The sequence below is a fragment of the Dendrobates tinctorius genome, unplaced genomic scaffold (genome assembly GCF_039654945.1).
Source record: "Dendrobates tinctorius isolate UK_male_01 unplaced genomic scaffold, ASM3965494v1 ptg000208l, whole genome shotgun sequence".
Lineage (NCBI taxonomy): Eukaryota > Metazoa > Chordata > Amphibia > Anura > Dendrobatidae > Dendrobates > Dendrobates tinctorius.
Genome location: NW_027361875.1, coordinates 7,927,352 through 7,942,527, shown reverse-complemented (window position 1 = coordinate 7,942,527; position 15,176 = coordinate 7,927,352). Strand labels below are relative to the sequence as shown.

Below are 15,176 nucleotides of genomic sequence, written 5' to 3'. Positions count from 1 at the left end.
ACTGATTGACAGCTCATTGCCTATGCATAGTGTATACTGAAAACAGTGATTTTATCAAAACTGCAGCAAGAAGCCAGGTGAATGACACATTTCTGGAATTGGGGTCTCTGCACCTATGCTATTCTGCAGTGCTGGCAGAAGGGTTAGGAAAAACCTGGCAACAGATTCCCTTTACGTGTGCAATACATGATGCAATTCATATAGTCCCAATAGTTATTATTTTTGGAAATGTTGCCAGCTTGGTAGATCTTGGTTACATCTTATCTAGGAATGTTCCGCTAATTTACCACCTTATCTCCTTCCTTCACTCAGTAAAGATAAATCATTTGTTTTATATCCTGCACAAATAAACATTGTATTAAGTTTCATGTCTTATCAAGATCCAAAGGACGACTGTCCTTCAAACAAATGGTGTCATATTGTATATGTTTTTTCCTTCAAAAATAACTGCAAGTCTAACAGCAATACCACCTAGGAGAAGTAGCTACCCTAAAGTCTATGCCTGACTTTTCTCATGTGCCTTGCTACATTACCCGGGAAAAATAGAAGTCAGAAACTCTTTTATAGACAACCTGTTTCTGGGTATTTGCCGCTCATCAGTGTAAGTCTGGCTGAGTGTGATTTCTCTTGAAGCAACATGGGGGAAGTACTAGTTTGTCTGAAAGAGACCAGCTCAGCATGGAGTCTTACTGGAAATGTTTAATGGGACAAAAGTATGGAAATTACCTTTCTCTAGTGGAAATACATTTTCTTGCTAGTAAAACCTAAGCTAGGTGGCTGCCCATTAGTCAATGTCCGCTCCTTGCATTGATTTAAATGTGTTGCACTCAGCGAGCCAGACTTTGCTCTACACTGATGAGAGGCAAACTCCCCGTAACATGCTGTAAGTATCTGAGTTTCTGGCTTGACATTTACTCCAGGTAACTCTGCCGTGCTCATTAAATGGACATTGACATATAGGACAGCTACCTCTCCTAGGTAGTACTTGCGATTATATTTTCTTTTCCTGTTCGTAAAAGCTAATTTGCATACTTTTCTCTCATGGCTCTTTGCCTGTAAGGCTCCATGCTCAGCAGGTCTATGTAAGGAGAACCAATACCCTCCTCATAGGGGATGTACTAATGGCTAAAATCAATAGCAGCCTCACCGATCCTGATAATTATCCTAGATTTTCTGTTTTTAGTAGCTCGAATGTGTTACTTCCTGGAATGGTTTGGCCCATCAAGTCTGTGCATGCTCAGTCTTACAACATGATGCGCTTTACATATTTTGCCAGGTTTAGATATGGCAGAGACATAATACTAGGTTGGAGAGTGAATAATGGGCCCAATTCTTCAAGACGATGAGGGAGTGTGATTGTTAGGCGCTCCATATTCATTATGAGCCTATGACTCGTAATGAACCGGGCACATTTGACAAGTGGTGTGTGACTCCGTGCGCCTCCATGCGCTTTGCCACTAATTTTACTTAAGTGAATTTTTTGGCATCGGGAATGCCACAGCTTGTTATCAATTAGATGAGCTTTGGTGTCCCGACCCTCCCCTGCTTCGCACATTTTGGCTGAATTGGGAGAAACTGGTGTTAAGACTCCAAAAGTTGCTTAACTCTGATTTGCGCCAAAATTTTCCAAATTTTCAAAGATTTTACGCCACATTTTGTGACCTATGTCCCTCCTTTTCCAAGTTACCACTGAAACCAACATATCATCATGTTTTTTATTACCGTTATATATATATATTACTACAAACAAACTGCTTAGAAAAAAAATATAGTTTACTAGCCCATTTGGACTCCTGCAACATTTCGGCTCAAGGTGTGAACCTTTCTGAAGCTGAGAAGTTTTATTAATTTTTGTTTCTGATAATCTTTCTTTTATTTGTTCCCTCTAAAGAAATGACTTTATGACTTTAGTGAGAGTTTGGAGTATTTAGAAAGCGCTGTATACCACTGGCATCTGATGGGGCAGGTTGTCTTGTACGATGGGGTGCAGGATGAAAGATGATGATGGTAGTTATTTCTCTATTTAGCGAACATAATCATCAGTCATCAGACATTGAAAAATTTATAGTCACATAATTAGTATGCAGGTGCAGGCCGGTGCGCTGCCTCCCGCATCCTAGCCCAGATCCTGTTTGTTAGGATGTCTGACTACAGTATCCTGGGATCCATCAGTCAGCAGATCTGACTCTTTAGGGCCATTATTTGCATTTATGCTTGAAGCTTGTTCTTCCAGCCTGAAAGTGAAAAAAGGCATCTTTTTTTTTCTCATAACCTTTCTGGAACTTAATTCACCCATTCAATAGATTGTATTTGCCAGTTGTTGCTGAGAACATGACTTAAAGCTTGAGATCTAATGACCACGAGGGACTTTTATGAGTATCTATAAGACCTTATGTGTCGTATAGATACTGGGTCAGGTTAAAAATACCGCAAATGTGCAGATAAAGGTTGTTTTTTTTTTTTGCCAATTAAACCTGTCATGGTCTAGTCCGGAGTTTATTTTCTGTTGTCTTCACTCCGGACTGGTCATGCAGGAGTTAATCTCCTCAGCCTCGTTCTGGAGCTAGCTGGACTATTTCAGTATCTCACAGCCTGCTGACCAGTGTTAGTGATAGCTCAAGCTTCCAGTTTAGAGCCTCTGACCCTTGTAACTTGGTGTTCCTCCTGCCTTTGACTGATATTCACATGCATGACCCGGACTGATTTCTGACCCCGTCTCTTGGTTTTCGTCTCTGCTGTTACGTTCCCTCTCTGGCATCTGACTTTCCATGGCTTGTACCCCGACCACGTATTTCGTCTCACGTTTTGGACCCCGTGCTCATGTTCTGGCTTTCCGGCTCTCGGCTTGGCATTTTGACTACGTGTATTGCTGCTCCTTCTGGTACGTCTGCTCCTGCTAGTTTCTGACTCGGTTCGCCTGACCATTCTCACTCGTTACCTGTGGCACCTGTGCTGTTGCTCAGGGTTGCTGCTCTTAGTGTGTAACCTCTCTTCCCTCACCAGCTCCCCTGGTGGAGGTTTCACTACATTATCACTAACCTTTACATTTAAACGGGATTTTGCACTTTTTTTTTCTTTGGTCATGGATCTGCTGCATAACTTGGCAGATCAAGTGTCCAGTTTGATGCAGATGGCGCAGGACTTTTCTGTGAATCATCAGTCCCTTGTCATGTCTCATACCCACTTACAGAAAGAACTGACTGAGACTATTAAGACTATGCAGGGAAACACCTCTCATATTGTTTGTCCACCAGGTGACTCTGTAGATGTTATTTTGCACTCTCCTGAACCCTCAGTTAAACTTCCTGACACATTTTCTGGCGAAAAAGATAAATTTCACATATTCAAGGAGAGTTGTAAATTATGGTTTTCTCTTAGACCTTGATCGTCTGGGGATGAGACTCAGCGGGTGGGGATTGTTATCTCCTTACTTAGGGAGGGTCCCCAATCCTGGGCATTTTCGTTGCCCCCTACTGCCCCTGCACGGATGTCGGTAGATAGGTTCTTTGAGGCCCTAGGACTTATCTATGACGAACCGGACCGTGTTAGAGTGGCAGAGGACACTATTTTGGGTCTGGGGCAAGGGAACCACTCAGCCGAATGGTACAGCTCCGAATTCTGTCGATGGTCCACTGAGGTGTCCTGGGACGACTCCGCACTGAGATGTCTGTTCAGGAAGGGACTGTCGGATTGCTTGAAGGACGCTCTGGCTCTCCATCCACCTCCCAGCTCATTGGAGGAGGCTATGACTCAGTCTATCCGTATGGATCGGAGACTGCGGGAGAGAGGTGTTACTCAGCGAGGTTTTCCGTTTTTCCCTGCTAACCCTGATGTTTTGCTTCCATCTGAACCTATGGAGGTGGGAGCCACCAACCCCCAGGAGAAAGAGAGGAATCGGCGACGTGATGGAAAATTGTGTTTTTACTGCGGAGATCCCGGACATTGGAAAAAAGACTGCCCCTCCTGTCCTCCGACTAACAAGCGGCTGAGTCTGGGTGATAATTGTGGAGGTCACCCAGACTCTCATAGAATAGAATCATAGAGTTGGAAGGGACCTCCTGGGCCATCTGGTCCAACCCCCTGCTCAAAGCAGGATTCGCTAAATCATCCCAGTCAGATGTCTGTCCAGCCTCTGTTTGAAGACTTCCATTGAAGGAGAACTCACAACTTCTCTTGGCAGCTTGTTCCACTCATTGATCACTCTAACTGTCAAAAAGTTTTTTCTAATATCTAATCTGTGTCTCCTCCCATTCAGTTTCATCCCATTGCTTCTAGTCTTTCCTTGTGCAAATGAGAATAACGCTGATCCTTCTACAATGTGACAGCCCTTTAGATATTTGTAGACAGCTATTAAGTCTCCTCTCAGTCTTCTCTTTTGCAAACTAAACATTCCCAAATCCTGCAACCTTTCCTCATAAGACAGGGTTTGCAGACCGGTCACCATTCTGGTCGCTCTTTTCTGAACTTGCTCCAGTTTGTTGATGTCTTTTTTAAAATGTGGTGCCCAAAACTGGACACAATATTCCAGATGAGGTCTGACCAAAGAGGAGTAGAGGGCAATAATGACTTCACGTGATCTAGACTGTATGCTTCTGTTAATACATCCTAGAATTGCATTTGCCTTTTTTGCTGCTGCATCATACTGTTGACTCATATTCAGTCTGTGATCTATTAGTATACCCAAGTCTTTTTCACATGTGCTGTTGCTTAGCCCTATTCCTCCTATTCTGTATATGCTTTTTTCATTTTTATTGCCCAGATGTACTTTGCATTTTTCCCTGTTAAAAACCATTCTGTTAGTTGCTGCCCACTGCTCCAGTTTATTTATATCTTTTTGAATCCTCTCTCTTCTCTAGTATTAGCTATCCCACCTAGCTTTGTGTCATCAGCAAATTTAATCAGTTTACCCTCAATTGCTTCATCTAAATCGTTGATAAAGATGTTGAACAATACAGGGCCCAGGACAGAGCCCTGTGTTACCCCACTTGAGACATTCTTCCAACTGGATGTGCAGCCATTTACGACCACTCTTTGGGTCCGATTACTAAGCCAGTTATGAATCCACCTAACAGTTGCCTTGTCCATTCCATACTTAGTCATTTTTTCAATAAGGATTGTATGAGATACTTTGTCAAATGCTTTGCTGAAGTCAAGATATACTATATCTATAGCATTTCCTTGATCCACCCAATCAGTGATTCCATCATAGAAGGAAATTAAGTTAGTCTGACATGACTTATTAGTTACAAACCCATGCTGACTCTGTTTAATCACTTCATTCTTATCTAGGTACTGACATACATGTTGTTTAATAATTTGTTCAAAGATCTTTCCTGGTATAGAAGTCAGGCTCACCGGCCTATAGTTGGCTGGGTCCACCATCTTCCCCTTTTTGAAGATAGGAACAACATTTGCTCTTCTCCAGTCTTCTGGGACTTCTCCTGTTCTCCAAGAATTTTCAAAGATTATGGAGAGGGGTTCAAAAATGTCTTCTGCTATCTCCTTCATTACTCTGGGGTGTAATTCATCTGGACCTGGAGACTTGAATTCATTTAGGTTAGCTAAGTGTTTCCTCACTATCTTTCTGTTTATAGATATCCTGGATTCTTCTATTCCCTTAATAGGACAGTGAAGAACTTTTTCTTTTTCAAAGATACTGCTAAAGGTGGAACTTGGTGTTGAGAACGGCTTTTTCCATACTTCGGCTTTTGTAGACTATGGGTCATCCCTGAACCTGATTGACTCTAAGCTGGTGGCTCACTGTAGATTAGGGACAGTTAGGTTGGGGACTCCCTTAAAAATTGTGGCTATTGACTCTACACCTCTCACTAAGGATGGCCTCAATTTCATTTCTAAAGAATTCACCCTCAGGGTGGGGGCCCTACACCAGGAGCGCATGTCATGCTTTGTTTTGGATAACCTCCCTGCTGGCCTGGTGTTAGGGTTTCCCTGGTTGCATAACCTGGTTATTGACTGGGGGTCCCGGGATATTGTTAAATGGGGACCTGGTTGTTCTGAAAATTGTTTTGCTACTGTGTCTGTGTCATCCGTCAGTCTGGAGGGTATTCCGGAGTACCTGAAGGATTTTGAGGATGTGTTCTCCGAAAAGGAGGCTGAGGTTCCACCACCACACCGCCCATTCAATTATGCCGTGGATCTTGTTCCCGGTGCCAAATTGCCCTAAGCCCGGCTGTACAATCTCTCCGGCCCTAAGCGGGCTGCTATGAAGGAGTATATCTCTGAGAGGCTCCGTAAAGGGCATATACGGCCATCTGTCTCTCCCGTGGCAGCGGGGTTCTTTTTTGTGAAAAAAAAAGGATGGTGGGTTACGCCTATGCCTCGATTTTCGAGAACTGAATAAAATAACCATACGAAACGCTTGCCCTCTCCCACTGATACCTGATTTTTACAATCAATTGTCGGGGGCCAGGTGGTTCTCTAAGTTGGACCTCAGGGGAGCATACAATCTCATCCGTATGCGAGAGGGGGATGAATGGAAAACTGCGTTTCTCACCTCTGAGGGTCTGTTTGAAAATTTGGTTATGCCCTTCAGTTTGACTACCGCACCAGCGGTATTCCAGAATTTCATTAACCATGTTTTTTCTGATTTTATTGGACGCTTTGTAGTTGTTTATCTTGACGATATACTCATATATTCTTCTGATAGACAAAGTCATCTGGGTCATCTTCATGCGGTTCTCCAGAGGCTCAGGGAGAACTCACTCTTTGCCAAATTGGAGAAATGTTCATTTTTTACTCAAGAATTGTCCTTTCTAGGGGTCATCCTGTCCGCTGAGGGGTTTCGTATGGACCCTAGGAAGGTACAGGCCTTTGTAGATTGGGTGCAACCCAGAGATCTCAAGGGTCTTCAGCGATTTCTGGGTTTCGCCAATTATTATAGAAAATTCATCAAGGGGTTCTCTCAAGTGGTCAAACCCCTCACTGATCTCACCCAAAAGGGGACGGATCTCAAAAACTGGTCAGCTCCAGCTGTGGCGGCGTTTTCTTTGTTAAAAGAACGTTTCATGACTGCTCCGGTACTGGTGCAACCTGACTTGTCTAAACCATTCATCATAGAAGTAGATGCCTCTGAGGTGGGAGTGGGGGCTGTGTTGTCCCAGGGGCCCACCACATTAACTAACTTAAGACCCTGTGCCTTCTTTTCTAAAAAATGTTCTTATGCTGAAAGGAATTATGATGTGGGTAACCGAGAGTTGTTGGCCATTAAATTGGCTTTTGAAGAATGGAGGCATTTTTTGGAGGGGGCTGTCCATCGTATCATTGTCGTTACAGATCACAAGAAACCTGTCATACATCGAATCCGCCAAACGTCTGACTCCGAGACAGGCAAGGTGGTCACTTTTTTTTTTTCCCGATTTCAGTTTTCCATCAATTTCAGACCAGGTTCCAACAATGTGAAGGTGGATGCCTTGTCTCGCAGCCTAGATCCGGTATTGCCTCCTGAGCCTCATTCCTCCATTCTTCAGCGCGGGGTGGTGGTGGCTGTGGTGTCCCCGAGATTGGAGCAGGAGATTCGTGAGGCCCAATCTCTTGCTCCTCCATCCATACCTGAAAATAAGCTCTTTGTGCCTGTCCAGTATCGGTTAAGGGTGCTTCTGGAGTTCCACGACTCCGCTCTGAGTGGGCATCCTGGAATCTCGGCCACTCGTAAAGCCATCACTAGGTTGTTCTGGTGGCCCTCGTTGACTTCTGACGTCACTGGTTTTGTGTCCTCCTGTGAAACTTGTGCCCGCGCTAAAGCCTCCCACAACCGGCCGGCCGGGGAATTGGTGCCACTGCCAATTCCGGATAGACCGTGGACTCACCTGTCCATAGATTTTATCACAGATCTCCCACCCTCTAATGACAAAACCGTGTTCTGGGTAGTTGTGGATAGATTCAGTAAACAAGCACATTTTGTACCCTTAACGGGCCTTCCTAATGCTGAGACTCTATCTAAGCTATTCATTGAGCATGTGATTCGGTTGCATGGTGTGCCTGTCATTGTGGTGTCTGATAGAGGGGTGCAATTCGTGGCAAAATTCTGGATAGCTTTTTGTTAAAGGCTGGGCATCAGTCTGACCTTTTCATCGGCCTACCATCCCGAGACCAATGGTCAGACTGAAAGGACCAATCAGTCTTTGGAGCAGATCCTGCCGGGTCTTGTCACATCCAGACAGGATGATTGGTGCTCTGTGATACCTATAGCGGAATTCGCCTTCAATAATCGTGTCAATCAGTCTACTGGTACTTCTCCTTTCTTCTGCAACTATGGATTTCACCCTTATTTTGGTGAATTCTCCAGACTAGATTCGGAGTGTCCAAGGGCAGATTCGGCCTTTTTGCAGTTGGAGGAGGTTTGGAGGGAGGTTATTATTATTATTATTATTATTATTATTATTTATATAGCACCATTGATTCCATGGTGCTGTTCATGAGAAGGGGTTACATACGAATTACAGATATCACTTACAGTAAACAAACTAACAATGACAGGCTGATACAGAGTGGAGAGAGGACCCTGCCCTTTCGGGCTTTCATGCTACAGGATGGTGGGGAAGGATACAGTAGGTTGGTGGGTTGCAGCAGTTCCGGTGTTGGTTGAGGTGATATCACCGGTAGTGGTGAGAGAGAAGGAGGTAGCGGGGTCATTGCAGGCTGTAGGCTTTCTTGAAGAGGTGGGTTTTCAGGTTCCATCTGAAGGATCCAAATGTGGTTGATAGTCGGACTTGTTGGGGCAAAGAATTCCAGAGAATAGGGGCTATTCGGGAGAAGTCTTGGAGGCGGTTGGGTGAGGAGCGAATAAGTGTGGAGGAGAGAAGGAGGTCTTGGGAGGACCGGAGATTACGTGAGGGAAGGTATCGGGAGATTAGTTCAGAGACATATGTGGGAAACAGGTTATAGATGGCCTTGTAGGTCAGAATTAGTAATTTGAACTGGATACGCTGAGGGAATGGGAGCCAGTGAAGAGATTTGCAGAGGGGAGAAGCGGAGGAGTAGCGAGGAGAGAGATGAATTAGTCGGGCGGCAGAGTTAAGGATGGACTGGAGAGGTGCGAGGGTGTTAGCAGGGAGACCACAGAAAAGGATGTTGCAGTAGTCGAGGCGGGAGATGATGAGGGCATGCACAAGCATTTTAGTAGAATGAGGGTTGAGGAAAGGACGGATTCTGGAAATATTTTTGAGCTGGAGGCGACAGGAGGTAGAAAGAGCTTGGATGTGCGGTTTGAAGGACAGGGCAGAGTCAAAGGTTACTCCGAGGCAGCGGACTTCAGGTACTGGGGAAAGTGTGATGTCATTAATTGTTATAGCTAGGTCGGGTAAAGAAGATCTGTGAGATGGAGGAAAGATGATGAGGTTCAGAGAAACATTGGGGAGGCTCAGGGCAAATATAAATTTTTTGTGGATAAACGACGCTCGGTGGGGCTGACTTATCAGGTGGGGGATAAGGTATGGTTATCCACCAAAAACATAAGGCTGAGAATTCCCTCTGCTAAGTTGGGTCCCAAGTTTATTGGTCCGTATGAGATTTTAGAGGTGATTAATCCTGTGGCCTTTCGCCTGCATTTGCCTCCATCATTACGGATTCCTAATGTGTTCCATAAAGCGCTTCTGAAGCCGTCGGTGCCTTCCTCTGATGAGTCTCCCTTGCACCCGCCGCCTGTTATGGTAGATTGTCAGACCGAGTATGAGGTGGAACAGGTGGTGGATTCTCGTATGCTCCGTCGTTCACTTCAGTACTTGGTCCATTGGAAGGATACGGTCCTGAGGATCGGTCATGGGTGCCGGCGCGTCCGGGCCTTTCACGCTCGTCATCCAGGGAAGCCTGGGGGTCCAGTGGCCCCCAATTGAGAGGGGGGTACTGTCATGGTCCAGTCCGGAGTTCTTCACTCCGGACTGGTCATGCGGGAGTTAATCTCAGCCTCGTTCTGGAGCTAGCTGGGCTATTTCAGTCTCTCACAGCCTGCTGACCAGTGTTAGTGATAGCTCAAGCTTCCAGTTTAGAGCCTCTGACCCTTGTACCTTGGTGTTCCTCCTGCCTTTGACTGATATTCACATGTATGACCCGGACTGATTTAAAAACTAGAGCACCCACAAATAGGCATAGAATAGCATATATCGAATAACAACATAAAAGAAAAAAAAAATCGACAATCCTTATTATGGGGTAACATTCTTGGAAGGAGATACAGCATCCCAGTACTAAAGTGCCCAGGTTTAAACTTCAAAATATAGTGCCTCTTGTTAAGTCTATTTGATATAAAATTTGTTGTTCCAGGTCTTCCATTTTTTTGAGTATTTGTGAATGTGATTGTTGTTAATCGCAAATCTGCGTTCTAAATCGCTGTGTTGGCCTATCTTGTCAAGTATGTCTGAAAACTTGGGAACGTCTGCTTTCTTCCACCATTGTGCTAACATGGTCTTGGTCATTAAGAGGATGTGTATGATAATGTGTCTTACCGAATCATCAAATTGTTCCATGTCTAATGAAAGAAGTGCTCTTTCGGGTGTAATTGTGAAGTCCTTAGCAATGAGGTTAATGTGCTGTGTGACTTGAAGCCAGAGGTTTTTGATTTTTGAACAACCCCAGAAAATATGGTAGAGGTTCCCTTGGTGTCCACAATCTCTCCAGCACAAGGAAGATAGCTCTGTGTTAAAATGCGATAACCTCGTCGGGGTATAGTACCACCTATTTAACAATTTGAAATAACTCTCATGAAGACCCATTGATATGTTGGAATTGTAAGTGTTTTTGATGGCATCGTTCCAGTTCTCGAGATGGATATCAGCACCAAAATCGGACTCCCATCTCTTCATGTATATGTTTTTGTGGCTCGTTAGGTCTTTGACGACAGATCTATACAAATTACGCAGACTCCAGAGGTTTTTATTTTTAAGGTTGCACAACAGTGAAGTTAGCATTTCATAATTCAAAGTCTTCCCTTTTATGAATTTCCAAATTCTGTCTTTCAACATGGTGTAAAAGACTAGCTCAGATGACGGTAAATTATATTTAACCCTGATCTCACCGAATATCAGGAACTCCACTCCACTAAAAACATCCCCCACCCTTTTAATTCCAGATTTCCCCCAAACCTCCGGTATCGGGAGATCATCCATCAGTGCCAATGAAGAAAGAGGCAACTTTAAGATTTGCTCTGCTTTTTTGATATTTTTAGTCGGCTTAATGAGATCCCTCCAGGCTGAGATTATCGGCCGGAATATAGGATGAGATGAGTTCGCACTGGGCTTTTGCAGAAGGAAGTTAAAGAAAAGCTTTTGCAATGAGCCTCTATCACTAGCATCTCTCTCCAAGCCATACCAAGCTGGATGCGTCATGTTTTCAGTAAACCAGTGCCAGCTCTGTTTAATGAGCGAGGCCTGATAATAAGCGTATATGTTGGGCAGTCCTGCGCCCCCATGTTTTTTATTTTTGTACATCAAGTCTGCAGATATTCTTGCTTTTTTACCTTTCCAAATAAATAGTCGGATGAGCGCTTGAGCTTTATCAATGGTTTGGCGCGGAAAGCTAACTGGTAAAGTCCTAAATATGTATAAAATTTTGGGAAAGATAAAAGTTTTGACTGCCAGAATCTTCCCAAAGATGGAAGTCTCTAGCTGAGCCAAAAAGGATAGATCGCCTGTAATAGTCTTTGTAATGCTGTCTAAATTGGCCCTAACTGTGGCTTGGATTGATCCAGCTATTCTAATCCCTAGATAGACAATCTCTTTCTCCTCCCAAATGAACTGGGTTTGGGCCTTTATTTTGTTAATTTCAGATTGTTTCATGTTTAGAGTTATAAATTTTGATTTGTTTGGGTTTATCTTAAAATAAGATGCTCTAGAGAATTTTTCTAGTTCAACTGAAAGGGCTTTATTGGAGTTTGCAGGATCCAGTAGCGTGAGGAATAGATCATCTGCGAATAATCCAATTTTAAAATTTCGTGATGGCAGTTCAAAGCCTTTAATATCATTGTTTATTCTTATTTTTTTGGCTAGGGGCTCTATGGCAAGCACATATAGAAGGGGGGACAGGGGGCACCCCTGTCTCGTGCCATTGGTAATGTCGAACGGGTCGGAGAGGAAATTGTTTGCATAAATCCTGGCACTAGGACCCGAGTACAAGGCGAAGACTGTTGATAGAAACTTCTCGTCAAAGCCAAATCTAGCGAGAGTTGCTTTTAAGTAAAGCCAATTTAGCCTATCAAACGCCTTCTCGGCGTCCAGTGCCAGAAAAGCAGTTTGGGTTCTCAGGTTGGTCGCTAAATTTGTCAGATTCAACACCCTTCTAGTTCCGTCTGAGGCCTGGCGGCCCTCTGTAAAGCCTATTTGATCATCCACCAACAGACGTGGAAGGATGTTTTTTAATCGGTTTGCAATGATCTTTGAGTAGATTTTAATATCGCTATTTATGAGCGATATTGGCCTATAGCTCTGTATCCTCTCGGGGTGCCCCCCCTCCTTTGGAATCATGATAATTGTTGCCTCTAACATCTCCTTTGGGAAGGAACCCCGAGAGGACGCCAGATCAAAGACGGAAGCCAGCTGTGGAGCCAGAACTTTTGAAAAGGATTTATAGTAGTCTCCAGAGAAGCCATCCGGCCCTGGTGATTTTTGGGACTGCAGTTTCTTGATAACGTCAACAACTTCTCTCTCTGTAAAGGGGCTATTGGCATAATTCAAGTCCAGCTCATCGACTCTTGGTAGATCGATACTCTGTAGAAAAGAATCTACAAAATTCGAGTTAACCACCAGTGTTTGGGGGTCATCTTTCAGGTTATAGAGATTTTTAAAGAATTCTGCAAACGAGTTTGCAATGTCCCTAGGGTGAGTTTTGGGGTCACCCGAGGGAGATACTATCTTATTTATTCTCCTTTTAATTCTTTCTCTTTTTAATTTCCTCATCATAAACCTGGTAGGCTTGTTAAGAGACGCATACGATTTGTACCTAGATGCTTTGATGACTGCATCATATTCCTGGTAGATTTCAGATCTCAAAATCTCAGCCTGGACGGTCTGGGAGGGAACTTTTAAGTTTGTTTGTTTTTTCTCTAGATCATTAATTTGGGCCTGTAGGTTTGTAATATTTTCCCTATTTCTCTTCTTATGTTTAGAAAGAATTTGCATAAGACACCCCCTCAGGACCGCTTTATGGGCGTTCCAGACCGTGAACTGATCTACTTCACCAGGTACGTTTTCCTTGAAGTAGTTTAAGAGAGCGTTTTCTATCTCTTGTTTGTACTCTGGTATATATAGCAAAGCTGAGTTAAGCTTCCAGCGGAATGGTTTGTCAGGGGGAGGACCCACAAGGAAGTCAACGAGAACCTGGGTATGATCCGAGATGGACTTCTGCATGAAGCGAATGTCTCGTCTCACGTTTTGGACCCCGTGCTCATGTTCTGGCTTTCTGACTCTCGGCTTGATATTTTGACTACGTGTATTGCTGCGCCTTCTAGCTCCTGCTAGTTTCTGACTCGGTTCGACTGACCATTCTCACTCGTTACCTGTGGCACCTGTGCTATTGCTCAGTGTTGCTGCTCTTAGTGTGTAACCTCTCTTCCCTCACCAGCTCCCCCTGGTGGAGGTTTCACTACAAAACCTATACATAAATGTGCTACTAATAGGGATGGGTGGACCGGTGGAAGTTCGTATTCTGGTAGCTGACCTGAACTTTTTAGAGGTACCATATCTCTTTAGATCTGTCTCTGTTTCCCATTTCTTGTCTCCCGTCTTTTGTCTCCCATCTCTCGCTCCTCTGTTCCACCGGACTTCAACAGAAAGTTCGTGTTCGGCATTCAAGCCCGAACAGTTACTCTCCTGTACGAATGCCGAACATTTCTGTTCAGGTTCTCCCATCTTTAGCTACTAATAGTAAATTATATAACTTAGTGATTAGTTGAATTAGACCGCTTTCCCCATCACCAGATAGCCCTCCATTCCCAGTCCCAGCCGCCTCCCTTCCAGTCCTGCATTTTATAAAATAGAGCAATGTGTGAAGGGGGCTTTTTGACTGCCTATTATTAAAGTAGCTGAGCCAATACACTTCTCTGTCACAGCTGATATAGAGAAGGGAGCAGGCTTAGCCATTGAAAGAAGCATCTGGCCAGCCCCCTTCATACAGTGCTCCAATAACCAAATGATGGGGGTAAGGGGTCTAATTGAGTAAAAAAAATAATGCATAAAAGTTTTACAATCCAAAGCTTATATATATATATATATATATATATATATATATATATATATATATATATATATATGGAAAGTTTTAGGTAAAAAAGGGGAAAAGGATCCATAGGCTGAATATGAAAAAAATGTAATTTTTATTTCAATCCTTTAAAAAGGAAAGAATCTAACATTCTAAAGTTTCGGTAGGTGTGGAAAAAATGCCGCAAAATAATAAGAAGTCTTTCAAAACTAGAAGTGTTACTAATTTATGTTTTGTTAATTGATAAAAAATAAAGTGAATGAATTAAAGAGAAATTAATATTTGTGTGATCGCTCTTTGCCTTCAAAACTGCACCGAAGCATCAGATCTTGTAGATACACGTACACAGGTTTTTTTTTTTCAGTTCTGTTTGAATATCCTCTCCCAAAAACCTTATAGGCACTTTAGGTTTCCAAAAATGCCAAAAAATTAAAGGGAACATGTCACCTGAAAAGCTGTTATTAACCTGCAGATATGGGGTTAATCTGCAGGTTAATAGCATTGTGAAACTGCCCGGCGATGGTTTCAGTCACGGGGCCGGCGCAGGTTCAGATACCATTCTGTGAATAGACGGCGGCCATTCAGAATAGCGCCTTTGCATAGACCCACGCTACAGAGAGGAAATTAACTTTATTCGTCTTTGTTTCAGTCACTGGGTTGCAGCGGCTGTAACTGCGCTCTCCCGTGTTGAGTGACAGCCGGCCCTAATGCTGAGCTGCTGTCAGTCAGGGCCAAGGCGCGTTTAGAGCAGCGACTGTCCATTTACAGAATGGTATCTGAACCTGGGCCGGTGCCACCCCTGTGACTGAAATCGGGATGCTGCCGGGGGAAATAAAATTAATTTCCTCCCGGCAGCGGGGGTCTAAGGGCCGACACTGGTCAACTTCACAATGCAATTAACCTGCATATTAACTCCATATCAACTGGTTAGTAGCATTTTTTTTTCAGGTGACCGGTTCCCTTTAAAAGAA

The 15,176-nt window shown here is 43.8% G+C and overlaps 1 protein-coding gene across 15 annotated transcripts in view; it reads left to right on the top strand.

The window, feature by feature from the left end:
• The window catches only part of MIPOL1 (mirror-image polydactyly 1), a 606,483-nt gene that overhangs the window by 105,797 nt on the left and 485,510 nt on the right, over positions 1 to 15,176 (top strand). For 8 of the 15 annotated variants that reach the window (XM_073554198.1, XM_073554191.1, XM_073554190.1 and 5 more), the window contains exon 3: positions 13,115 to 13,189. The exons of the other annotated variants lie outside the window; for them this stretch is intronic. Coding sequence is in view for 6 of the 8 variants with exons in the window: in XM_073554191.1 (XP_073410292.1) it covers positions 13,152 to 13,189 (38 nt within the window). In the remaining 2 variants the exon portion in view is untranslated. The remainder of the gene's footprint in view (positions 1 to 13,114; positions 13,190 to 15,176) is intronic. 15 annotated transcript variants of the gene reach the window in all.